Below are 27533 nucleotides of genomic sequence, written 5' to 3'. Positions count from 1 at the left end.
CCTTCCCAGTTCTACTAACTAGGGACCAAGTATTCAAACATGTATTTAAGCCTCCATTTTCATTCAAACACCAGTTGGCATTATCAAGAAGGTAGGATAACTGAACTCCACGAGCTTCTGGGTAACTGGTAGTGAGTATGAATTGGTGCATGTACTGTGACTGTGCAATCTTCCTCCGAGTAGGAAATGTAGCTACCTGCACAAAAACTCACTTCCCAGGTAACTGTGGTAGTGAGGTTCCAAAGCTAGAAATCAATCCGACCACCACGGTACAAGGTTGTTTATTCAGACATGGAGTACTACACAATCACAAGAACGAACAATGTACACCTGTTGAGAGTAAGAATCTCACAAACACTGCCAAGTGAAAGCCGAAGAATGAACTTTTAATTTTATTCACATAATATTCCAAGCCAGATGAAATGGGTTTTGCTTAGAACTGGATGGTTGTTATAGATGAAACAGTCAAAAGGGGACTTCTGGCATCTGTGTCCATGGACGTTCTGTCTGTGAAGAATCCCTGATTGCCTGTAGAGATGCAACACTTCAACAGAGATTAAGGAAGCAAATCCACATGATTAGGTCTGCCTACTTAATTCACACTGAGACAGCATCTGCTCTCAAAGAGACTGTTGCACGGATATCCACACAATAAGGTTGGGGGACACCATCACCTATAGTGTATACATTCCACATATCTGGTTAGGGGACCAGGTCTCCACACCATGAAGAATAATCTACTTCTATTCCTGCCAGGGTACCTCATTTACTAAAGCACCTTACTCAGGAATTAATACATCTAAGTAAAGGTACCTCAATAATTAACACTAAGCTGCAGGGACCACCTGTTACACTCTTAGAAGTATGTGAGCATAGGACTTAAGGCCCACTACAGAGCAGAAGTGTTAACATGGCTTTGTTCTTGAGATCTATATCCTCTCTCTGCCAGTCAGTCATCAGACAGGTCCATTACCTGTCAGTGACTCTACTCACTGTCTTCTCTTGTTAATAAGAGTCAGTCTCTAAAACACTCGGGCACTGAGGTGGTGTGTGAGCAAGCTGACAGGTTTGAGGATCTCCATACAGGTGAAGTTACCAAGATGGGGAGGGACTAACAACTCCTCAGCTTCTCTCCATCAACATTACACTGGACTGTTGCCCTGAGAAAATTCTAGGCCCAAACAAGTCCATGTCAGCCTTTTAGGTCCTAGTGCAGTGCAGCTTCATCCCCAAGCCAATACCTCTAGTCAAGCTGTATCCCCTAAACGGCCCGCATGGTCTTCATTTCTAAGACCTTTATTTTATGTGTTGGTATCTGCATGTATGTACAGGTGCCAGCAGACTAGAGCAGAGGCTCAAGTCCCCAGAATTGGACATACAGCTAGTTCTAAGCCACTTGATGTGTGTGCTGGGAACCAAACTCCAGTCCTCTGAGAGTTGCAAGTACTCTTAACCTATGAGCCATGTGGCCAGATCCAGATCCTCATTTAGAAACCCAAGCATACATGGCGTGACACAGGCCTGGGTGTATTTGAACCATTTTCATCACTGAACCCAAGAGAAGGGACTCTTTCTGGATGCTGCAATGAAAGTCACACCTTCTCATCAGGGACTACAGTCATAACAAAATTAAACATTTAGGTTCCAAGAATGTTGGGCAAAGTCTTATTTGTTGAAAGAAATAACAGGAAAGGCCACCTTCCCGTTCTTGTCCTCAAGAGTTCATCCTGAGTCATTAAACTTCTGCGGGGAGTGGTAGAGGGGTGGAGGTTCAACAGATAGGAACAACACAAAAGGAGAAAGGCAGCTGCTTGACTGTTTCCTGTAGGGTGACATCATGGGAGCTCTCCTATGTCTTTGACAGTAGGTATAATGACTAGAGACCATCTCAGACCAAGGCCAGTTTTCTCTGAGTCCTCAGGGAAGGGCCTAGGAACTCCACATTTCTCTTCTTGCTGCTTGGGATAGCCATCAATAATTCCACCCTTTGAGGAATTCTTCTCTCCTAGAAATGACCCATGGGATGGAATGGAAAGGGCAGAAAGAGACTAAAAATTGCTGTATCACCTGTTAACTAAGACCATGAATTGTGACGACACTTTCTCTACCTGCCACATCATCAAAATACTTACTGGTACTTCCCCAGGAATAAAATGAGGCTAAATTTCTAAGAGCAAGAACATTCCTCCCCATCCCACAACCCACAACTCCCGCACCAAAACCAAACCTACCCTCTAATACTAAGAACAGTGACTATATATAAACTAAATTATGCCTTTAATTTTTTAATAATTATTTTTATTTTATGTGTGTGTATTCTGCCTGCACGTTATGTCTATGTACTACATGCATGCCTGGTGCCCAGGGAGGCCAAAAGATGATGTCAGCTTCCCTGGAACTGGAGTGACTGATGGTTAGAAGCCGCCATGTAGGTAGGTGCTAGCAACAGAACCTGGGTCTTCTCCAAAAGCAGCACTCCTAACAACTGAGCCTACTTTTAAAGCAAGTACTATACAGATTTTTATAGAAGTGGCATCTTTGTGAATTGTCCTTTAAGTGGGTGATTTTTAAACAAATACATAATTGTATTAGCTCTTAAGTTTCTTGATGTACCTAAAGGCTGGCAAGTTTCTTAAGTGTAGCCTCAGTTCTAGGAGTCAGCTCTATTGCTGACAACTTAATGACAGCTACGATGGTTGTGAGGCAGCAAGTAAACAGTTGGAAGGCAGCCCTGCCAGCTACTGTACCATTAATGCCTCAACATGTCAATGTCTGAAAGACTATTAGACGGTGGAGTGCTTTATGGAGTCCCAATGTTTTAAGAGTCAGGCAGGGGTTGTGTGTTTGGGACCTCGAAGGATACAGCATTAGTGACTGAGTTCTCTTTGGTGAGGACTCATCTAAACTGTATCTCACAGGGCTGCTCCTGTTACACAAACACACACCCATTGAAAACGTTATGGAACAGAACTAGGACATGGCATTTTCACAAGACCTTAAGAAAATCCAGCCATGGAATCATTGTCCAATGAAGAAAGTTAACTGTACCTTAATCACAACCTCAATAATAGATATCCTAATTGCTATGGCAAGAAATTCTAAAGAAACATCAAACCATTCCACATTAATCCTATGCTACCATCTCAATTCTTCTACAGAGTCTCAGAATTACAGTGTTTTAGCAAATAGTTATTTTTATTGAAACAGTCAAAATCTAGTCAGGTAGCTCTTATGACAATAATCAAAATTAATTTTATAACTTTAGCAATATATATCGAACACTTACATTCAAGTGTATAGAACACAATCCATTAAATCTTGAAAAACACTGTAACAAGGCTTGAAATGACTGCACGGTGGCAATCTAGCGTTCCTCTGCCCATTCTACAGTTATGGGAAACTCAGCTCTGTAAACACAGCCAGCAAATCACAGCACTGGAGCGGTCAGTTGCTCTGACATGCCCTGCCATAGTTTTGACAGTAGAGGGAAACAATTCTTACAACATTACTTAAAAATAGATCTTAGCGATGACTCATCCTTATGTACACACATTATGCTAACCTGTCACAGACAGTAAACGTCAGATTTATACACTGGACTCTGTGGAGCACCCTACACATTTAGAACTTACTATGAAAATAAACAAACGGCTGTCAAATGTCTCTGGATGGTCTGCTCCACCTGGGAGGATGGAGGGCTGCTCTGAAGCACTGCGCTCACTGCTGCTTCTCAAAGGCAAAAACCAAGTAAATGCCTAAAGAAGAGAGAGGTCAGAGGTCAGTGACTCGGATCATCAGGGAACGTTCCCAGACAGTGCCAAGAAAGAAAAGCATCACTAACTCTATAAGTTCCATTATCTGAGTGGTTTGGGGCAGATATAGGTCACTTGAGTATATTTAAAAACAAAATTCTACTCGTCCATTTAACAGCACTAAGAATACGCGCATGTGACTTCAGATACAGAACTTGAAACTCAGAGTAACTCAAAGTTTAGACAGCGACTGAGCACTTGGAAACAGCAGTGCTTCTCAGATCTTGCGAGTTCCAAGTTCTAACTTTAAACTTTCCATCTGCCTTTCCCCTCTTCAGCATCTAAACTGTCTGGCAATATTTGTTTGTGCTTGTTTCTTCCACTAAACTCTAGAAGGCAGACTTGTTTGCTTTTTAATACCCCAAAGTCCTTTCATATAATTTCTTTTTTAAATCAGTGTTCAATGTTTATTAAATAGTACGTCTTTGACAGCAGGAAGTGTTCAGATTCTCAAGACACCCATGTGATGTATGTATGTGTGTGTGTATGTATGTATGTGTGTGTATATATATATATATTTTTATATCAACACTAAGGATCTACAAACTGAAGTCCTCTACGTTTCCCAGCTGCAGAAGCCCAGGACTGCACATCTGCCAGACTGCATTCTCCTCTGGAGAAAGCGGACTGTGTCAGAATGTGTCTGTGTAACACTTGTTTTCACACATACTCCACAGGAGCCCTCCTTACTCTGCTGTGATTAGTGTTCTCTGTTCCCACTTCGCTGTCAACATCCGAATGACCAAGTTAAGTAATGGCCGTGGAAGTCTGTATAAGCCAAACAACAGAATCCTAAAGACGGAGGCAACTGCTTACTAACAAGTATGTAGTGAAAACATGTAAGCTCACAAAAGTATGTTGAATAAGGGCCTACCTATATTTTCTCGTCTCACTATGCAGATGTGCAAATGGAGATGTATATGTGATGTGTTTCAATGTATCAACATAAATGCAAAATGTATCAGAAAAACTCTTATCATTTTAAGTTTTAATGATCCCTTAAAACATAATCACTAAAATTATCAGTTAGTGGAATGATATACTCACTTGTAGCTTCCCATTCTGACTTACTTAACGTTCCCTAGAATTACAGAAGAAAGAAAACTTAGGTCCAATACAGAAGTAAATGTAAGCTTATCTGTTAACAGAGGACAGAGGCAGCAAAACCTCCTGACCGCTGTAGGAGCACGCACTGCACACAGACAGCATTATGACAGATTCATCTAGAAACAGTCAGTAAGACTAAAACACAAATTTTCTCAGAGGAGGTTAATCACATTGCCTAGCAGTGGCTGGGCAGGGGAGGTGTCTACCTAAACCTGTCGCTTAATAAAAACCTGAACACTGCGCTTTACCAAAGAACCACAAGGTGAGCAGCTCTACACAGGACACCGACTTCGTAAGGTCTAGTTTCAGTTCTAGAACCCAGTGTAAATGTCAAGCAATTATGAATGAAGAAAATTCCAAGACATTAAAGGAAATGTCTGCAATCTTCACTGGGACGTGTATAGCTTGTCTTATCATATACTTAATTTTTTAAAAACTGAGAGCCTGTATAAAAAGCCAATACAAATGAAAATATACTAATTCCTCCATCTCCCATTTAAGTTCACGGAGCTCGGAATTCTGTTGGAGTTCTGCGTTAGCCAGGACCTCGCAAACCAAGCCTGTGATTCTTGCCCACCCTTAGCAACCTCGTACAAAGCTCTGCTTGCTGCTCCCTGAAGTAAGCGTAGCTTATGTTCTACAGCACAAAGTCACCACCACCAAGGGGAAACTATTGGTACTCGCCAAATCTGTAATCTAGTAACAAGTGAAATGAGCCGGGTCTCCACACAGCACGCACTGCTTCTCTCTGGCTGTAGAAGCCGGAACTTACCAGAGGTAACCTTACTTGACTGTTCTTCATGTACTCGGCTGCATGTGCGTAGTCGCCCGCCTTTTCAGAGGCCAGTTTAGAGTTCTCGTTCGCAGGGTATGACTATGGAAAAATGCAGATTCTAGTTAAGAGATCTCACAGCAATTTTTAAGTTTGACAGAGTAAACACTGCAAAAGGGATTGCTTTGCGTCTTTCTTTGGTTGGATATAAACACAACAGGCTAAAAGAATATTATATGTCGATGGGCCTCACACCCAGAGGCCAGCAGGAGTGGGAAGAGGACGGCTTCAAGTTTGAAGGCCATCTGCTCTACATAATGAATTCCAGATCAACTAGTACCACAGAATGAGACCTTGCCTCATAACAAATAAACAAACAGACAGAATATTAACATTCTAAATTAAAAGAACTGTCTTCAATGTTTCATGGTGTGATTCTAACAAGTTACAAGCAACTGATGCTTATTACCTATCTGCATAATAAAAGGGAAAAGGAAAGCAACCAATGGCTGCAGTCTCTCACTGCTTCATGGGACAAAAAGGAGTTAGACAGCCCTAGCCTCAGTAGATGACAAATTACTAAGGTGTCACCAGAGTCATCACAGAACAAAATTGTACCTTGGTCTACGTACTTGCACTCTAGGCCCTGCCAGGAGAGCACTGAACTGCTGACTTAGTTGTAAGAGAACTATTGTAGATAAGGAGGTCTCAATTTTGCCCAGAAACATGACTAGACAGTAGGACACAGGCAGGAGTGCTGGAATATAGCACCAGAGCACAGATAGCAGTCTTTCTGTCCACAGTGCCAGTAAGTCTAGGCTGAGAAAGCTTATTTTAAAGTAGGACTGAGAACACAGGAAACAGAACTAGACTAGAGTCCCACTCATTGATTCGCCGGGGGTTTACTGACCACCCACTAGGGAAGAGTCTCGATCAGCCTCCGTCCTGGAAGGCAAGCAGAAATTCTACAGCACCATAACCTGCATAGGACGTGTAACTATGCAATGTCTGAACAACTCTGGAAACACCCAAACACCAAACGTATTTACCATGACCTAGAATCTTTATACTTTACCTCCAGGGCCTGCATCCGTTTTAAGAGCATTTTGTTTTCATTGTTCTTAATCTTTTCTTCATAGAACTCCAGAAATGTTTTTTTATAGATTAGCTTCATATTATACTTCTTTGCCATCCTGTCCAAAAAGATTAACAGAAACACTTTCAGATGTTTGTAAGTTATTTTTTAAGAAACGTTTCATCACAATTATGTGGCCAGGTTGAGGGTATTGGTTCTCGTTTTCCATAATGTGGATCCCAGGGATGGAACTCAGGTCATCATGCTGGACAGCAAGTGCCTTTCCCCCTGAGCCATCTCTCTGGTCCTTTCTCATAGTTTACTTTTGAACTGACAACAGTGACACCGGGCTTACCTAAAGCTATTTACTTATGTTGAACAAAATACAAATGAAGGGTAAGTAATAGTGTTCATGCCTATGAAGAAAGAGGCACTCTAAATATCCATGAGCTTGCAGACAGGCCTCCCTCTTGTGGCAAACAGTTTGTGAAGAAGGGGCATGCAGAGCACTTTCCTAAGAATCCTACTCTCTTTGCATCCCTCAGCTGCAAATGAGTCAGCACCCTTCTTAAAGTATCTTCATCGCCTGCATTCTCTGGTAAGATAAATATTATATTTTTATCTAAAGACTATCCTGAATGGCTTCTTTGCAGACTGTTTTACAGGTTTTCCAACTTCTAAATGTTAAGGCTTTAACGTTTGCTCCAGAATCTATTTACTTCTCTGTCCCAACCACACGGAATGTGGAAGCTGTCTGGAATCCAACTTTCTGTGATCACTGTCCATTGGCTCTCACCCCTGGATAGGTCAGACACTCATCACAAGGTTGAACCTTCCAAGACTGGTTTCTGCCGGTTTTCATTACTGCAGTGAATCCATCTATCTTCTTCTATAGTCCCTGTGGTCAATACATCATAGAGTTCTCCTTCTCTTACCCACGTGTCCACTTCCTACCGCATTCATTCACTGCCATCCTGCAATAGGGCTATCCCCTGCTTCCAGTCCTACCCTCCCTCAGTGAACTTTCCCAGGTACAGCCAGATCAAGCTTGCAGATATACAAAGGTGGCCGTATTACTACCCTTTCGAACACCCTTCCCTCGGCTCCAGGATATAATCCCAAAGCATTGGACCTGGTCTCCGATGTACTCACTTCTGAGCGGATACTGCCGTCTCTTAGCAGCTGCATTTTGGTTCAGCCCCACTAGCCCTTCCTCTTCTTAGCTCAGGTTTTTTGCTACTTCCTGAGTTTTGTAGAAACAGCCAGCCTTCCTGTCTTCTACATCCACATCCCATTCAACCTAAAAGCTGTCCTTATAGTCCGTTCTCTCCTGCCTCCTGTTAGAACTCCTGAATTTGCTAAGCGTATGCAACCCTCAGCAATATGAAGTAGCCTGGAGACAACCCCAGTAATGGGTAAGGAAAAACAAACGAACATATATACAAGACAAGGCTTGAGAAGGAGGGGACAGCTGAGGGAAGAAGGCTGAAGGGATGTCAACTCTTGATACTGGGACACTGCATAAGACACACTGCATAAGACTGTACTGTTATCTGAGCTAGTCCTTCTTGGATGCACAGTAAGAACATATGTACTTCTTTTATTCAAGGAAATTCAATTAAAATAAATCTCCAAGACAAATCAGTAGAAACAAAAGCAAGTTATATGCAAAAAAGGGGAAAAATTCATTAAAAAGAACCCAATTTGAGCAATTCAAATGGACTTCTCTTAAGGTTATTCCATTATTATTTGTTTCTTAATTAAAGGCAAGAAGCCATCTCAACTGCAACAGGTTTTAGATTTAACATTTAGATCACCAAATGCGTACACAAGTAAGTACATTGTAAATGATGGATTTCCTTGGAAAACTCTGTCTCTCTCATCCCACCCACACTGCCTTTCCCGTGACTCAGCCCCAGAGAGGAGGAATACAAGCAGGTTTTCATGGTGTCTCCCCTCAGCCACTCTCTTTGGTTCTTGCCCCTGCCCTCATGTGACACACTGCTGGTGAGGTCCCTTTTCCACTCCCCTCAACTCCAGAGTCCCTCCCAGCACTGGCCTACACTCCTACTAGTGTCTGGATAACTCGGCCACACCTGAACCCGTCCAGAGACCTCACTGAAGCAATCACACACATAGAATATAATTCATCTATTGAAAAACCTATATTGGAATCACCTGAGCCTCACTAGTCAAAAACCAAAACAAGTATTTAATTAACAGAACTACGAGCTGCTCCTACTTACGCTGGAATCAACCACAGTTGTTAACAGCAAAGGGAGGAACAGATCCCCACTCAGCATAGGTGGACTAAAAGAAACTCAAATCAAACACACAAGCAATAAATTAACTCTGAGTGACTAGGTCCCAACACAAAACACAGTGGGAAGGAGCCAGGAGGGTCCGGGCAACACTAACTGGACTTTAACAACATAAATGTGAGGAGAATGTGGGAGGAACAGGAAGAAGTGGATATGGGAAGGACTGATTTGATAAAAATTGCAACTCCTACATGAAATTCTCAAAAAAATTAATGAAATGAAAATAATTTGAACTTTTATTTAATTTTTTTTTTTTTGGTGTCTACTAAAGCTCATTCTGCTAAGCAGAAACATCAAGCTAACATAGGAAACAACTGTAAAAAAGAAAACTAATTCTTCTTTTTATGAAGTTAAAGAGCAATCTTTTTCCAAAATAAAAAGGGCATTGATTTAAAAATCTAAATCTTGTAAGCAGCTTGCATTGTAACACTGTTTAGTATATTCGTGTCCTGTTGTGTCTTGTTACTTGATTCTCTCTTGCCTTCCTCCCTCTTTCTCCAGCTCTCTACGTTCTTTCCTTGTTCTGGAATAGCCTCAAACTCACAGTCGTCCTCTTGAGCACCACACCTGGCATGAGGTCTCACACTGCACTGACTCATGAAAGCCCCGTGTTTACAGTATTACAAGATGACTGAGTCTAGATTAAAATACTCACCAGTCAGATCTAGGTGAGCAAACCCCTCCTGCTTCCTCAATTAATATTCGAAATAGAAGATGTTTGCTCTCACAAAGTACAAAATGAAATTTCGTCATCTGCATACAACCCCCATCTAAGTTGGCTTTTATTATATTCTCCTGGCAGGGAAACCCTGCAGACTAAGGTATATATCACAGTCTTGAAGCCACATGTAACATCCAGGACCTTCCATTTTTCCTATGCTTGCAGTTCACCAGAATTCTCAAGAATAAATGTGCATGGGGGAATTCACCATGGAATCAGGACTCTATAATCAAACCTGTAGAAAGCTGGGCATGGCGGTGCACGCCATTAATCCCAGCACTAGGGAGACAGAGGCAAGTAGACCTCTGTGAGTCCAAGGCCAGCCTGGTCTACATAGCAAGTTCCAAGACAGTCAAAGCTACATATAGTCAGAGACCCTGTCTCAAAAGAAGATACAGAAAAATAAAAATAAAAACAAAAACAATGACAAAAACACACTAGGCTACTATTCCATGGGCAATTTCAAAGTTATACTGAAATACAAACTTTTGATACTCTCTTTCAAAAGGAGGATCTTCGACTTATGGATTCCTCTTTATACTACCAAAACTGTGTTTGCTATCTGTAGGATTCATTATTTTCTACCTGGAACAGAAGCAGTTGACTCCCTTAGGAAAGATTATTTAAAGTGAGCACCAATTCTGCAGCTAAGAATTTTTCTTGAGGTTGCATTTAAAATACAATATGAATAGCAATACAATTTTGTCCTCTTAGGACAGGGATGAGGGGAAAGAAAAAGCAACAGATCAAGACATTCTTACTCAGTTAGCAATGGAAAATAGACCAAGAATTCAGGGACATCCACAACACCTTCCAAGTTAAAGTCATATTTGCAGCCAAATAAAGGATAATTTCCTTTCTTCTGGAATTTCACAGTGTATATTTCATTTCCAAATGATTCTGTTTCTGAAGCTTCAAGGCGTCTTCTATTGGGTTATTCCACAACCAAAATAAAAGAATTATGATTAATATTTTTCATCCTATCAGTCATATCTTGCATGTGAAAAAGTACATGATACAATTTTAAAAGGTACCTGGCCAATCTTAACTGGATTCCAATTACTTACATCAGTTCGAAGCTATTGGGAGTGGTACCAATAAAATAGCCGCCAGGGTTAAGCCTTCCACAGGCGTTTCTAAGCATCATGTCGGCCTGCTCCAAGGACTCGAAGGAGTAATGGCAAGCAAACTGACAGCTGCAGATGTCAAAGTACATTTCTGGATCATGGAATTTTTCAACCAAAAGTTCCTGTAACAAGTGTACATGGGTTAATATTTTAAACTAGTTACAACATACATCAAATTTCTTTGTAAACTACTAGAATGTAGGGCTGTAAAGTAGACATTCCCTGACAGTAATCAGTAGTTTTCACCAATCTTTGATTTATTCTTTGTCATGTATATACTACAGCAAGGACCACTTAATAAAAGCATTCTTACCCTGACTTAGAAGAATCTACAGGTCTGGATAGATAGCGCAAATGCAAGTTGGGGCAGACACAGCACCACAGAGCTCCTGGCCAGTGAGCTCATCTAATCAAGAACCCTAAGGCCCCTTTGAGAAACCTCAAGAAAAAGGAGCAATACCCAAGATTCATCCACTGTCCACCCACCTACCCAACACAAACATATAGAAGGATTCTGATTTTCATGGTGATATTAAAAAAGAGGGGATTGTGAAATCATGGTAAAAATATGTCAGCCAAAGACGTGACTTGGGGGGTAGAAGTGTCAGGCCCTGCAAGACTGCAAGCCTAAGTCTGTGCCTTGTTATAAGGGCAGCTCAGGGCACGGCGGGCTGTGACAGGAGCCTGGCCATTATGGTGAGAGGAGGGAGACACAGGAGAAGAAGCTCACAAGCTGGGCTATAAAGGACAGCAGCAAATAAGTAAGGTTTTCCCTTCAAACAAAGTGGACAGTGAAAACTAAGCTGGAGGCCTCTGACCTCCTGTGGAAACTGTGTCACAAATGAGCCACTCACATACAAAATAATTAAAATGTTGCATAACATTTCAGTGGGTCTTGAGAGCTAAAGTAAACTGGTACTCAGCGGTCACTTGGGCCATTCAGCCCTTGGCATCCAAGAGAACCAGTACTTAAGTTTGCACCTGTTCGGCAGCATACGCGTCTCTCACCCTCCCTTTCAAGGCTGAGCGAAGCAAGGCTGACTAAACAGGCCCTATTTAACGGTGTTTAGCCAGAAGACAATGCAGTTGAGAATCTGGGAACAGTGAGGTGAAAAGCACACAGTGCTTCTCATAGGACAGGAAACCGTCCTTATAAACTACAAGTGAACAAAACACGTTCAAGTGCAGGACTACTGCAAAATAAGGCATCCCACATAACTCAGCTTCTGTAACAGTGAAGTCAAGCAATGATGATAGCAAGATGAGAGGAAAATTTATTTTTTAAAAAAATATGTGGACTTTCTTTTGACACTTATTTCCTAGTGTGAAGAGTTACTAGTGTGTAGTTCCCCCACAGATCCTACGCCATTTTACATAAGGGCATATTTTCGAGTTTTTGTGGACTCTGGGACTGTAGGGATACTAAGGGATGACCATTTGAAAACAAATCTTGCCCAAATCAAAAGAGACTTCAAAATATCCATCTATTAAAAGTAAAACTTGCCTAAAAATATCCAAGAATTTATTCTAACAGAATTTCTAATAGAAATTGAAAATGCATGCCTTAGGATTTTTAATGTTTCAAATCACAATTTAACAAACAATCTTAAAAATGGGAGATGCAGCATGTGTGAGGCCCTGCATTTGATCCTAGCACTGTAAACAGAAAAGAAATTGTAAAAGATACGGCTGGAGAGAGGACTCAGCAGTTAAGAGCACTTAGCTGCTATGGTAGAGAACACAGGCTCGATTCCCAGAACCCACATGGCAGCTTAAAACTGCCCTTAGTATCCCAGTTCCAGGGATCCAATCCCTCCATCTGGCCTCCATGGGTACCAGGCATGCATGTGGGGCACACTGACATGTACGCAAGCAGACACTGATATACAGAAAAATAAACCTAAAAATTAAAACAAGAAATCTGTACCTTTGAACAGTCAGCAGTTATAAATTCTGCACTAAAAATATACTCATTATCACGACGACATTTCATGTCTTCGTAGCGTTGTTGACATTGCTTCATAGAAATATCGGCAATATCTGGAAGGGTAAAAGGTGTGTATGTCATCACAGAATAGCCACTCAACTGATAAACTGTGGCGTGAAATTCAGGCATAAGACAAGAAGGCTGTGGACCTATCCAGTTCCTGCTAACAAAGGCTTGGTTTCCTTTGTTCCTGTAAATGTTCAACTACATTCCATACAGAAGCAGCAGCTTCTCTGTTCCTGCAGAACTTTCAGGAATTGGTTCTCTCCCTCCATCGTGAGGTTTGAGAACTTATCAGGCTCAGACAGCAAGGGCTTTTGCGCACTGAGTCAGGTTTTAAAAATTCATTCAAACATAAGGCAGCAAACTCAGATTCCAACACGAACTATAAAACCTAACACCATCTATCAGCCTGTTATGTGAAATTCCAAGTCATTGTTTTCATACTGAAATTCATCTGTTCTCCTTGCTCTGGGACAGAAGGCAATGATGGTTATAGACAGGACAGCCTTAGTCACACATGCAGAGCAGTGGCACCAAATGGTGCCATGGAGGTGTCCTGTGTCCTTCACTATCACATACCAGTGGGGAAAGCCAGTTCTCACTTAGAACGTCCTCCGTAAACAGTAGAAACTCAGTCGTGGCTCTGATTTTCATCTCTGCGCGTCACCGCAGGGACATCAGGAGTAGTCTTTTCCTGTCACTAGCAGCACAGAGCACATCTTGGGTTGTGGGCTGACACTGTCACGTGTTCAAGAGGAGTCACGTGACCTTGAAAGAATGGCTCTCAAACTCTTCATGTATTTTTGAAGATGAACAGGGTCATTTTAAGGGACACAATGGATAGTGCTCATTGCCAGAGATAAAATTTGACTTTCAAAAAAATAAAATCACAATTCTGTGAAAAAAAAAATTGTATCAACCACCTTTGTGACTGGATATAATATTAAGAAAATGTGATTTCTTGATGTCAGTCCTAAGAGAACTTCAGTAAACAGTACTTTCCAGGTATGCTGAAACCATTATGAAAATATACGACAGACCAATGGGTCAAAGTAAGGGGATAAGCAGGCTTCAGATCCCACACCTAACTCCCCTTACAGAACAGCGTGCACATGACTTCTCACCCAAGATGAAGCCACAATTATCTGAAAAGGATAACACCACCTTTCATTTACGACCACTTATTCACCAAAATAACCAAATGACCTGGCAAATGTAGAGACAGTTCTCAAAGTTAACTTGCCAGAATTCCCATTAAACTTTATTTGTATGAATTTAAAAAGTCACAGCCTCAATTTCTAACATGTTCAAGAATCAACAGCTTCAGCCACACACATAAAATGAACAATTCTCCAATAATTGTTTTAGTATACATGGCTCATCAAACAGCAAAAATGAAGGAAACTACTCATTTGGACAGTGCTCCAAAACTACTTTTGGAGGCAATGCTGTTGTACATACTGTGATCCATCAAACAGAAAGAATATGGTACCTGATAGAAATAATAATGGTAATAATATGTCCTTCCTTTTGAGGAGGTCAAGGTAACATTAACTGTATTACAAAACCATCAGAAAAGGCTTAACTCGTTTTTCAACACCTATCAGATCCATGGTCTCAGAGAGAAGGTGCCTTCAGAGAGCAGCATCATATTGGCAAGGAGGTCCCTTTAATTCCCCATTCACCTAACTGACAAAAACAATTCTGACCTTCGAGACCTGCGTGTTCAGTTGTTCAGCTATCATCACGGTCACCGTAACTGCGCATGTGTGTGTGAACAAGGGAAAGAGAGTGCACAGCAAGCACTTGCCCCTCCTCCTTCATGTGGACTCTGGGGATTGAACTTAGGTGGTCAGACCCCCACGGCAAGTGCTTTACCTAGCAAGCCATTACACTGGCCCCCCAAACAGCTCTTCCCCTTGTATCTGCCTTACCAGCGCACACTAGCCTGCTAATTCTCCCCTTCCTCCACTTGAGCAAATCTCCACCTTTTCCACATCCCAGGTCCAAAACAGTGATGTCACGGTTTTTTCTTTGTCGTACCTTTTCTAAAATTTCCCCTAGAAGAGAGAAATCAATTATAACACATTTTATTACAGCAACTTCTTTTTTTTTTTCTTTTCTTTTTTTCGGAGCTGGGGACCGAACCCAGGGCCTTGCGCTTGCTAGGCAAGTGCTCTACCGCTGAGCTAAATCCCCAGCCCCCAGCAACTTCTTTAAAACCTACTTCGTCTGACAAATCATATGGACTGTACCACAGTAATGTATAGTTAACATTAGGTTGGTATCCCAAACTGTAAGAGAGGAAGTAACTTGCTCCTTTATTCCTAACCCTAAAGAGTATGCGTGTTGTTTTAAAAGGCTTCGATTATCTCTTGAAAAACACTTTTGAAATGTGAATTGTTAAGCAGGTGATATTTAAGCTTAATTAAACAAGAAAAGTTGTAACATCTGTGGAAAGAGAAGCACTAAGTTGCATTTTCTACACTTCCCATGATGTGTACGTGTGACCCTCTTGAACTGAAGTAGCCATGGAATGGTAACTACAGCTGATTCTTACTCTTTACACTCATAAGAGTGTCAAAAAACTCAACCTTTCACCTCATAAACAAGCAGATATTCAAATAGTTGAAAAGGCTTATTAACAGTATCTGACATGAGGTATTCAGCAGTCCTAGAACTTAATACAATAATGAACCTTAGTATTTCCCCTAATTTATTACTGTTTGCTACTTTATAATTTGTATGGATACTATTAAATATTCACTCCCAACATTTCTGCCTTTCAGTATAGATATGAAAGTAGTGTTCCTAAGAAGCATAAGTGCCCCATATTTTAGTCCTGTCATGAATCTTAACACTTATTCACCAAAACAATAAAATGATGGGTGAAATGCAGAAGCATCCATCAAAGTCAATTTATCAACTTGTCAGAATCCCACTAACCTGTACTTTTGTGAATTAAAATCAGACAAAAAGGAAAAAAAAAAAAACTTCATTATAAAAAAAAAATCTTAAAATTTCTCCAAACTTACAAATCTGATATAACCAGACAGAGAAAGCAATACTTACATTCTAAGTCTTATTTTCTTTACTCACTTCCATTTTAATTTTAAAGGTAAGTGTCCATAGAGAAAATATTACTTCCAAAACTATGTCTTTATCAGTCCTCAAGGTAAACATTTTCCTCAAGAAACCATGTAAGACAGAGAAGCTCTGTAACGGACAGTGACCCAGTACGGACACACACTGTCCTTTCCTTGGCATAATAAACTCAATGTTCAATCCAACATGCACTTCACTTATTAGTTCCTTGAGGAACATTAACTAGGACCATAAAGGACACTGCCAAGTGGAAGCCTGTTTAGCTTAATGTCAACCAAACATTATGAATGTCCCATATAATGAACTAAAAACGAATAGTAAAATAATTTCTCCCAAGGGCCTACCTCTGGCTCTCTAGCTTTAGAAACCAAAGTGTAGCCAGCCACAAAGGAAAGAGTAAATGATGGTCTTCAAAGCTCGATTTCTGATTAACCCTGGGAGGGAAGGCCCAGAGCAGAGAGCCGGCTGTGGAGACAGCTCAGCTGCACAGCACTTTCAGTGTGCATGGCCCTGGGCTCTGTGAAAAGCAATGCACCTCAGGGAAATTTAAATCTCCCAACTAAAGGGCAAAAACAGATCATACCAATAAGAATACTTTTAATCCAATTATTAAAGTTTCTTAGGTAGAAAATGCGACTTTGACTCCGCTTCACCAAGCCGACTTCCTGAAGCTCGTTATAGTGGGCGGCCACGGCTGAGCTGTGTCCTTCCTCCAGCTTCTGAAACTGAAAGGAACAGAATGTAAGATTCGAGTACAATATGGAAAAGGAGAGGTCTCAGATCGCCTGACTTACCCTACAGACCAAGCACGCGCAGCTCAAGCGTGCTCTACAAAGCAATGGCTGGACCCACAGAAATAATGCCAATTACCACCACCCCTAAGAGGGATCGCCCTGATTCTTCGTAAGAAGAATCCCCAGTTTAAGGTCTTCTCTGTGGCCCTCACCTATATAATTTACGACTAAATGTTTTAAGAAAACTACTGTGCTTCAGAATTTTGATTTATTCAACTTAATAAACCAGTCAATGGATGAATTCCTAGAAAGGAGTAAATGAAATAAGCTATTAGTAGGGAATTATTGTTATGATTACATGAGGCATATATATATATATATGGGTTAGCATTTAGCACGTTACACTCAATAACAATGACTTTTATTATGAAACAATTTTCAAACAAATCTGCATTTATAAAAATTCCATAGTAGGTAAAGGCCTTCAGCCTCTGCCATTTTTCCAAAGCATTTAATTCTTTATTTTACATATCAAATTTAAGGGTCAAATTTTACCTGGGGGGGGGAAAATCTTCCAGTGTAAGTTTAAAAACTCAAATTTAACACAGAAGATTACCTTTTTACAAGGCCACTGTTGGTGAAAGCCCGGCCTGCTACTTTCTCTTTCAGACCTGATAACAAAATGTTACCAACTTGCAAAGTATTCTCTTTCCAGTCCCAGATCCAGCCTCAGTATTCCTTCCAAGGTCTGTTATACCTTGTCCCATCAGCCTTTTGCATCAACTTAACCAAAATTATGACAAATAACTATGTAAACCAGACCAGAAGCTAGAAACATTTAGACTTTAGCACATCAGAAAGGAGAATAAAGCTGGGCACAAGCTCGCATTTATTACCAGCCAGTGATCACCTGGCTACTTGAAACACCCAATAAAAAAGGGCAAACAGTAAATCAGCTGGGTCACATACCACCATCTTAAAAAAAGAAGAAAAAAAAAAAAAAAACAGTAGGGCTGGAGAGATGGCTAAGCAGTTAAGAACACTGACTGCTCCTCCAGAGTCAAGTTCAATTCCCAGCAACCACAACCATCGGATGCCCTCTTCTGGTGTGTCAGAAGACAGCTACAGTGTACTCATTTAAAATAAATAAATCTTAAAAAAAAAAAAATTAGAAAAAAACAAACTTTAGAAACTGGCTTAAGGTTCTGGTCAAACAAGAGTTTCAAAATAATATGCAAATTATCCCAGCACAAGGTTCATCTTAACAAAACTTTAAGAATTAAGAGTATTGTACTTTAAGATTATACTTATTTAAAATCAAAACATCCCTAAACTGTTTGTTTAAATATATCTATAGTTCCTCCACAGTTGCTCCATACTCCTAGTTAGCACACTGAAATAGAAAGAAAACACCACCAGCGTACTTTCCGAGTCTGAGTTTCCAAGGCATCCTGAGGCTGCAGTTTTCGCTTTCTCTCGGTAAGCCCTCCAGGGGAAGGCTCATCTTCTGACCCACCACCCCTCTCCAGTTTGCTTCTCTTTGAAGCACCTCCATCATCCTCAGAGTGTTTTTCATCTAGGATGATTTCGACATCTAGTTTTCTTTTCTTGGATGGAGAATCTTGCACATAACTTGAATTTTGCTCTACAAGATCATCTTGTGTTTTCGGCTGATCTGCTTGCTGGCGTGTCTTTTCAGAAAGCCTCTGCCCAGACGCAGCAGCGGTTTCATTAACACCTGGAGAAGATTCTGTCTCAGAATCTACAGATGCTTTCACAGAACTTTCCATTTCTGGTTACTTGAACTGACAGCAAAACCTCATGAATCGACACTGGAATAGTAAAAAAAAAAAATAATAATAATAATAAAGTATTATTTACACATACTAATGCTAAGACCCTAAAAATAATCTCAGTCATGCACACACATCTAGTCTATAGCCCAGGAAACTTACGGCCATTCAGTATAGACAGGAATGTGGCCCAACACAAACATCATAAACTGGTGAGATGCAGTACAGTTCTCAAGCATGAGCTTTGTAATGACATCATTTCATAACGTCACAAGGTTGTACACACCAGGACAACAATGCTTATATATGCATTATATATGAAGCTATAAATATATAGCACTATTAATCAGAATGCCGCCACTCTACATTAAAAAGACAGATGAAATAAGATATACAATGCAGGTTTGGCATCTAAGACCTAAAGTTCTTGGAGTAGCCGTCAAATACATGCTCCATTACCAAGCAGCTTTGCTCACTCAAGAATTAAACCCAGACACTCCTTCTACGTTATGTGTATTAACCTTTAGACAGACAAAAATTTGTTAAGAGATACTTATTAAATTATTTAGACTAAATTATTTAATTAATAGAACCATTAAGGCATTGCTTTGGTTTGAAAAGTTATTTGAATATGAAATTATTTTTTCCCAGGCTTGGGTGTCAAATGCATGGTCCACACCTAATAGTGCTATTTTGGGAGATTCTGGAAATCTGAGAACATGGGGATTAGTTTGGAGCAAGTAGGTCACTGAAGAGATACCACTGAAGGTTATGCTCATCCTTGGTAATTCCCCCTCTACCTCCTGTCCATCCCTAGGAAACTCCTTAGTCACACACTACTGTTGTCATGGTATTCTGTCTGCCCAAGTGCAAGGAGCCAATCACAATCTGAAACCTCAAAAGGCACAAGCCAGAGCAATCCTTCGTCCTTTAAACTGCTTTCTCTGGCATCTGGTCAAAGTGATGCAAATCTAGACTAGTAGCAGAGGTGGGTCACCATGTAGTGATGACCTGACAATGTTGGAACCTTTGGAACCAACCCGAGGAAAGATTCTGAAACAATGTGTGTATGTAGGCTGGTATGTTGTAACACAGCAACACAGTCACACTTCACACTTCTGTTCTTGGTTCTCACTGTAAAGCTGGTAAGATGTGGCTACTATGACCACATCAGTCTGAGCACGGTCACAGGCGCCTTTAATCCCAGCACTTGGCTGGCCAGGATCAAGGAATCTCTGTGAACTGGAGCCAGGTGGACAGTGTTCCAGGCCAGCTAAGGCTACCTGGTAAGAACCCATCTCAAAGAGCAAAAACAACAAAGACCAACAGATTGAAAGTGGACATTCTTCTACTAGATTAGCCAGTCTGATAGCTTTCAACTCAGCCTGTGACAGTTTCAGCACAGAGATAAATCTCTACAAATCCTTTACCAGAGTATAATATGCACGGCCTGTAGTTCAATTTCCCAAAGCATACGTGCTCCTACCTGAGACCTCTTAAGCCTGGCCGCACTGACTGCGCTCCTGTGGACACGCTAATCTTCCAAGTTCCCACCAGAATTGCCATGTAATTTTCTTTTTACCTTACAGGGTCTCACAGCAAAGGGCCTGCCTTGGGTGTCAGGAAATGTTGACATTAGACTTCTGAACAGCACTAAACTGCTTAACTCTGGGGACTGAAAGTGGACTCCCTGCAGTTGATTACCAAATGGTCACAGACCTTTGGGGCTGGAGCCAAGTGTTACTGACTGGGAAACCCTGCACAGTTTTGTGGTGAGTACTTGGTTGGTTTTCAGCTAGTAGTACTATTTGGGGAGGTTCCAGAGAATGGAGGAGGTAAAGGCTATTTGGAAAAGTATGTAAAGTATACGTGGTTGCAGGTAATTCCTGCTTGACTACCATGGGGTAAACTGTCTCCTCCTTTACACACTCTCAGTAGCATAATTCCCTGCCTTACCAAGAGCCCAGAATGGTATTCTGCCTTATCACAGGGCCCCAATCACCAAAACCAAGTAACATGGCCTAACATCTCCTAAATTATGAGTTATGCTTTTCTATAAGCTGCCCCCTTAGGTATTTTGACTACCTAAAAATAATACATAAAGTCAAGATGTTGAAATCCTTATTTGATAATGAACCCATGTAATTACACAGAAAGTGAAGAGCAGAAATAGCTTTAGAACAACTAAGACTCACCTTTAAATCTCTCTCAGATATGTTCTGGGGCATATGTGTAAATTGGGAGGAAAAAGAAGTAATCTATAAGAAAGAATTGTTATGGCCTAGGTATTCATTCAATTGATTTGCCAACCCACTACTACAAAAAAAGTATGTGAACTATCTAAATTTACAACTTAAATACTTCTACTAAAATATCAAACTGTGTTGCTGAAATAAATGGTAAATGGAAATCAAAAGTCAAAATAATGAGACCCTGAAATTTCAAGTCCTAAAAGTAATGAAGACATATGGTGGTTTGAAGGAGAATAAGACCCATAGGCTAATATATTTGAATACTTGATCTCAAATGGTGCTACAGTTTGGGAAGGATTAGAGGCGTGGCCTGGGTGGAGGAGTATGTCACGTGGGTAGGCTTTGACGTTTTCTAAAGGCCAGTTTACTCACAGATAGCACTCTGCCTTGTGCTTGTAAATCAAGACATACTCTCAACTACTGCTCCAGAATCATGCCACATGCCTGCCTGCCACCATGTTTCCTCACATTGATGCTCATGGACTCTAACCCTCCGAAACTCTGATCCCCAAATAAAATCTTTTAAAAGTTGCCTTGGTCATGGTGCCTTATCAAGGCAATAGAAAAGTAACTAAGACAAGAGGTTAAATTACTTTTAAAGACCTTTTGCATAAAGAAAAGGTGAAATTATTTGTAAGAACAAGTTAAAAAGAAGTCACTCAGAATTGGTAAGGATTTCAGAGGACATTAGCTTTCACTAACCAATACTCAAAGCAAAAGCACGAAGCAACAAGAACAAGAACAACAACAAGGCCAAAATGTGTCACACAAGAACAACTGAGTAAAAAAAAAAAAAACCAAAGGAAAAAAATCAACTAGGAAAATAATTTACAGAGTAACTATTATAAATCAGTATCAAGGAACACTGGCTACAGAGTAATGAAAACTCTTACACTCTTACTTCCCCTGTCACTTAATGCCTAGAAGAAACTTAGTTTTACAACCATAAAACCATGTGAAATATTATCCTTAGCTATAACTGCTGCCTAAAATTAGTACTGGTATTTAAGGGTGAATTTTATTCATACGGTCTATACTATTACAGATTCAGTGTCATAAAAAGCACTCAGTACCACAAAATGGTTAAGAATGTCTAGGATCCTGTGTCCAACGACTCCATGGCGGAGCACTTTATCCGATACACAAAAAAGCAATGGCTCTTACCTCAAAGGGGATAGGAGAGTTTATTCTGGAAGCCAAATTTGTGCCAATGACTAAGGAACTCAGATTCAGGTTACTAAAATTTCACGTTCTAACACAGTAACCATTCCAGGAAGTTATATAGTAGCAGAAGAAAGAAATCATCAGTCCAGACATTTCTCAAATACACGGGTGGAAACAGCAGGTAGGTGGGTCACAGAAAGGCAAGTAAATCTCAGCTACAGTAACCAGATGCCATCTGACAGACTCCTCCGCCTTTAAGTTGGTCAGAACCAGGGGTCTGTTTGTACATCCTAAAGGATTTACCTAATGGTCACACAAATGTCAGGTCACATACAGAACAAAATAAACGATAAGTAAGGGGACTAAAGATGGACCGAGATAATTAGGATTTGGACTTGCAACATTCCACCTCATCCAAGTCACTCAAGTTCTAAAGACCACCAAGATTCTAAACTCAGTTAACAGCTTTGTAGTCACAGTTCCTTTGGAGGAATTCTTGTTCACAGGGGCACACTCTAGGCCCCCGGCTTGATTCCTTGCTTTGCATCAACAACTATGATAATAAAACTATCAACAATGGTAATGGAAATACTTAGAGATGCCCTGATAGAACAACGCAGAAGGGAATTTAGGGTAAACTGATAGTAGACTGATGGGGAGTTCGGTATTTTTACCTGCAAACACACTGTAACTTGCCTCACAGCAATCCAGATATTCTAAAGGGTTACCTAGATCTCTTGAGCTATCAAATTGTTTGGACAATGAACGCCAAGGTAAGGAAGAGGGAGTGAAAGGAGGAGGGAGGGGAAAAATGAATATTCCCCTAGGAACCTTATGCCTAGAGACGGAAAAGAACCTTACAAGAAGTGAAGGAAGCCCAGGCAAAAACTTGTAATTGTAGACAGGACCACACTTTGGTCAGGTTGCATTTTTCTTGTCTTCTATTTAAACCTCGCCCTCATTACAAGACCCACAAAGAAGGAGGCGTTATTGGATGGTTATCTCTGGGCCACCTCCCCAATGTCACACGGAGTGAAGTCTCCTTTTTCTGCTTTTCGTTCTTAACTCGGCTCTTTTAACTGGCGGATTGGGGTGGCGGAGGAGTGCTTGTTGGGGTATACACACGCCAGAAGCTCCTCCATAAGTTCAGAAACAACTCTAAATCATCGTTCTTGCTCAGCTCAGTTTGTACCTGCTAGCTTATAGCATGATCTAGACCGACCAACTTGACTGTCTACAGCAGGGTGCAAGACAATGAAACAGAAAGTGGCAAGTAGCTCTCCAACTAATTTCATCCGTTCCCCTCCCCGGCCCAGCCTTTTACTCAACCTCTGGTTCAGGATCCTAAGGCAGTGCTCCAGACAGAATAAACCTTCTTTGGCTCCTAACAAGTCTCCGGCCCATCCCTCATCACAGCCCTTCGGCCCGAGCAGAAAGAAGCACAGGAGCTTGTGCTCCCTGGGATAGTGTGGTCTGGAGGAGCAATAGCACCCACCGTCTTAAGACAAGCAGTACCCACACTGCTTCCGGCTACGGGCACAATAAATCCCACGAAGCAAGGACCGAAGGTAGAAGACTAACGGGGAACAAGCCCGGCCTGGAATCCCGACGTTCGGTCTACCTTTGCTCTTAGCACACAAGATTAAAGACAAAGAAGCAAGGAAAGGCCAGAACGCCGAACGCTACACTCACCCACACAGTCATCCACGATTCTGTTTGCGGAAACGCCGGCCGGAGCCACGCGTGCCTTGTTACGTCACTTCCGGGGAGTGCGCCGGGGACTCGTAATTCGAAGGCCAGACTCGAAGCGTGGCTTCCTCCGCGTTGGAACTACGAGTCCCAAGGTTCCTAGCGCGGCGGCGTGCCTCTAGCCCTGCGAGCAAGCACGGAGGGTCGGAGCACGTTGCTAGTGGGCGCGGCTGGCCTGGGCAGTGGAGGCCTAGCGTTTGCTGGAGTCCTGTGGTTCGGCACCCTGCCCTACGCTTGGCGCAGTCGCCCTGCTGAGGCAGCTCCTAACGCCCAGTGCGGTAGGAATCCGTGGAGACGTCCCACATCCTGAGAGGTAGCATGGGTCCATGTTTGCTGTGGGGCTTCGGGAGGGAGCCAGAGGGCACCTTCACCGCCGGCGTGTATGTCTGACGGCAGCGGAACGCGCCGCTGACTGTCTGTCGCGGCCTCCCTCCTGACGGCGGGAGTCGTCAGCACTCCGGACCCACCGCCCGGGGCGGTCGAAGGAGGTCACCCCTGTCCCGGGTCTTTCTGTAGTCCTGGCAAACCTCGTTCCTCCTAGTGCCGTTTTACACCCTCTTGTATTATGACCCTTAGTGCCCTGCTCTTCCGTCCTTGCTAGTTGGAATGTCCTTTGGAACACAACAGTTTTCACCTTTGGGACTGGCGGGCCACTTCGGACCGCCTTGTTTTTTTTAGTCGTGCGATATTCTCAAGGGAGGCAAACCGGTACAGGCTTTCACCCCAAGATGAGGGTCAGAACGTAGAGTCTACGTGTGGATTAAGATAGTTTACGCACCAACACATTTAGCGTGCCTATCTCCCCTTCAAAGTTGTGCAAAACCACCATCAGATTTGCAGTGTATCCTGACTCATTCTTCAGCAAATTTGGTCCATCCAAAGCCGCTTTGAAAATAAGTTTTGCTAATCCACCTATTTGTTTGCAGGCAATTTTATTAACATGGTCTTGGGGAAGATAGATTTACAGCGTATACCTCCCGTTGTGATCGCTTGCAAATTGTGATTAGCCCTTGTGAGGTCGTTGACCCCGTTATAAACCTCGAACTAAACGGCTTCCTTTTAGCAAGTATGACAAATCGATTTTAGATAACTGGGATTGTGTATTTATTATATGCCATTATCCAGTTTGAGAGTTAATTTCCGCTCAGATGCAAAGGGATCCGTCCTAGAGCCCCAAAGCTCTGCGCCTATTGAAACGTTGGAGTTTGTTGTATCCAGTGATTGAGGTTTTGGGAGATTTGGGTCTCTCTACTCCCCCCAACCCCCAGATAATTGCTGTTGTCATCTTAGAGAAAATAAACCTGATTTCGAATTAAAAAAAAAAAAACTTTAACGACAGAATTTCATCATGTAGCACAGGCTGGATTTAAACTCATGATCTCCCCACCTCAGCTCTCCCTAATGCAAAGATTACAGATCGACATCAACCACACGTGCCTTAAGTCTTTCTCTTAATGGATTTAAACCTTCTTAACTACTTGTTTATACTATCTCCACAATGTATTGATGTTCCGAGTTCAAACTTTACACATCAGTAAAGATATTCAAACTTTATGCCTTTTTGTCTCAGTGCTATCTGGCTTTCCAGAAATTGAGTTAAAACAATGATAGTTAATACTTTGATATTTTTAGTACCAAGCTTAATGTATCCCTTGCTCGTTTCCTTGTGTAATGCAGTTAGGATTGTTTTTGTTTTTCAGATGAGGATTAAATTTGTTTGTCAAGGTCAATCCAGTAAATAGTAGATCCAGGATTTGGTTCCTGGACCTGTATGCTAATAATAAACAAACAGTCTAAAAGGTCACTCAGAACTAAAAGTAGCCCAGCATGTAAATTTTCAAAAGTATTTTCACAATTCTTAACCTTTCAGTTATCGTATTGAGAGAAAATAGCTGGTTAAGGGTGTTACTTTGCTGTATCTGAGTTCTACCCAGACTGTAACCATCATGGTCTTCAGGTGCATTAAACAAGTGCTACATAGTATCTACTTAGTGAATGACTGACCCTCCAGGGGAGCCTGAGACCATTTAACTCATATTTTTTAAATGTAACAGGGAATTTATTTGAAACCATTTATAAGAAAGTGAATGTTTCTCAGAGGAACGCTTGTTTTCAAAGATTTATTTATTATGTATCCAATGTTCTGCCTGCATGTATGCTTGCACACCAGAAGAGGGTACCAGATCCCATTCCAGATGGCCGTGAGCCACCATGTAGTTGCAGGGAATTGAACTCTGGAACCCTGGAAGAGCAGTCAGTGCTCTTAACCTCTGAGCCATCGCTCCAGCTCCACAGGTGTGGTTTTTGTTCTTAAATTGAGTGTTGTTTTGGAAAACGATATTTTGATAAAAAATGATATTGTTTCTAAGATATAGATAAGATGCCTGAGCTTCTTAAGAATGACTTTGTTCTATGGCAACAGAAAAAGTGTAAAGAGTTTGGTTTCGTTTCTCTAAAATAGTCACTCCAAAAAGTGACAGTTCTCCTGCTTACCTGTGGCTGCCTGTGCTGAAAGTTTATATCTCTTTAAAGCATTTAAAAATGTTCTGTTCTAAAGTTGCAAAGGATATTTAATTAAGGAAATCTGTGCGTGGTGACTATATATGTCAATTCAGGTTATAGTACCTAATTTAATCAAATACTAGTCTCAGAGTTTGTTGTTAGGATATTCTGAAGGTATAGTTACTGTTGGCTTTCAAGGTGATCCTATCAATACCAACCTCTATTTCAACTTAGAAATAGTTATAAATGCTTCAGTCTTGTTTCTAACTTTCCTGTTGATTTTATATTGCTGGGGAAAAAAAACTGACAATACAGATGCTGTACTGGGTGTTTCCAGAGGTGACATTTAAAAATATTTTTTATTGATGTCATTGTGACGGACTCCATAGACACTTTTTAAACCTCAGTATGTTTGACCATATTCTGTCATTATATCCTCCACCTATTCCCCCACACACACCTGCCCCTTCCTTTCTCTAAGATACTCCTACTTTGACTCTGATGTTATATTCTTGTTCGCATACATAGATGCTTTTATCTATAAAATCTAGGATCCACATATGAGCAAAACACAGCAATGCTTGTCTTGTTTAGTCAGGCTTATTTCACCTAACATAATGACCTCCAGTTGTATGTATTTCCTGGCAAATGACAGTATTTCATACTTTGTATTTGTGTGTGTGTGTGTGTGTGGTGCATTGAGTGCAGGAAGGAGTATGGAATTCAGTAAACAACCTCGACTGTCAGTCTTTGCTTCTCACTTGCTGGAGACATGGCCTCTCTGTGGTACCAGTGGCCTAAGCTTTCGGGGATTGTCCTGTGTTCTCCCAGCTCACTATAGGGTCACTGAGATTAAAGACAGGCACCAAGGGGACCAGCTTTTGCATGAGTTCTGACAAGTCTAATTTAAGTCATCACAAATGCAGGCAAACACTTTACGCACTGAGCAATCTTCCCAGCCCCATGGTTTCATTCTTTATGGCTAAATAAAATCATTTTGTATATGCGCCATATTCCCTACATCCATTGATCTGTTAATTTACACTTGGGCCCAGCCCAGAGTTGGCTGCTGTGTGTAGTGACGCAGTAAGCATGACTGTGGAAGTAACCCTGTAGTATATGGGCTTGTAGTTTTTTCTTCTGTTTGGCGTGAGCATATTGCCTGGAATGGTATCACTAACTATCACTAAATCTATATGGTAGTTCTGGCTTTTGTTTTTTCTGTATTGGCTGAGCTGATCTACATTTTCATCACTAGTGTATAAAGATTCCCTTGTCTACAAGTAACAATATTTGCTATTTTAATATC

At 41.3% G+C, this 27533-nt stretch overlaps 2 protein-coding genes across 12 annotated transcripts in view; one reads left to right on the top strand and one right to left on the bottom strand.

The window, feature by feature from the left end:
- Positions 1 to 265: 265 nt before the first annotated feature.
- Positions 266 to 23800, bottom strand: Rnmt (RNA (guanine-7-) methyltransferase). Of its 9 annotated transcripts, none has more exons than XR_005496003.2 (12): positions 23666 to 23800; positions 18189 to 18596; positions 16614 to 16755; positions 14860 to 14985; positions 12863 to 12975; positions 10876 to 11057; positions 10570 to 10734; positions 6767 to 6884; positions 5692 to 5793; positions 4860 to 4893; positions 3633 to 3755; positions 266 to 2005 (listed from the first exon to the last, which is right to left on the bottom strand). XR_005496003.2 is itself a non-coding variant. In XM_006254894.3 (11 exons), exons 2-11 carry the CDS (start codon positions 18552 to 18554, stop codon positions 3718 to 3720), a joined length of 1386 nt encoding a protein of 461 aa, XP_006254956.1. In that variant the 5' UTR covers positions 18555 to 18596; positions 23469 to 23697; the 3' UTR covers positions 266 to 3717. The 9 variants fall into 9 exon arrangements, 7 of the variants coding, with proteins under 7 accessions (XP_006254956.1, XP_038952589.1, XP_006254957.1 ...); XR_010059551.1 differs by having other exon boundaries at positions 23469 to 23697; XM_006254894.3 differs by having other exon boundaries at positions 266 to 3755; positions 23469 to 23697.
- Positions 23801 to 23895: 95 nt separating this feature from the next.
- The window catches only part of Fam210a (family with sequence similarity 210, member A), a 39698-nt gene continuing 36060 nt past the window's right edge, over positions 23896 to 27533 (top strand). Inside the window, exons 1-2 of one of the 3 annotated variants that reach the window (XM_063277310.1) lie at positions 23897 to 24035; positions 25893 to 26017. The gene's annotated coding sequence lies outside the window, so the exon portion shown is untranslated. Of the gene's footprint in view, positions 24036 to 25892; positions 26018 to 27533 lie in introns of all 3 variants that reach the window. The other 2 variants (XR_010059567.1, NM_001007688.4) reach the window with 2 other exon arrangements.

This window comes from Rattus norvegicus, chromosome 18 (assembly GCF_036323735.1).
Source record: "Rattus norvegicus strain BN/NHsdMcwi chromosome 18, GRCr8, whole genome shotgun sequence".
NCBI classification, from domain to species: Eukaryota; Metazoa; Chordata; class Mammalia; order Rodentia; family Muridae; genus Rattus; species Rattus norvegicus.
Note: the sequence above shows the minus strand (reverse complement) of the source record. Positions and strands in the feature narration are given on the sequence as shown.

Bases quoted from the DNA above. Each gene is read 5' to 3' on its own strand.
- Rnmt (NM_001008299.2), bottom strand. From the start codon at position 18,554: ATGGAAAGTTCTGTGAAAGCATCTGTAGATTCTGAGACAGAATCTTCT. The intron at 11,058-12,862 runs GTACAGATTTCT...CACTTGTTACAG, and splicing joins TAACTGCTGACTGTTCAAAG to GAACTTTTGGTTGAAAAATT. The intron at 3,756-4,859 runs GTGAGTATATCA...TCTCTTCTTTAG, and splicing joins GTCAGAATGGGAAGCTACAA to GCATTTACTTGGTTTTTGCC.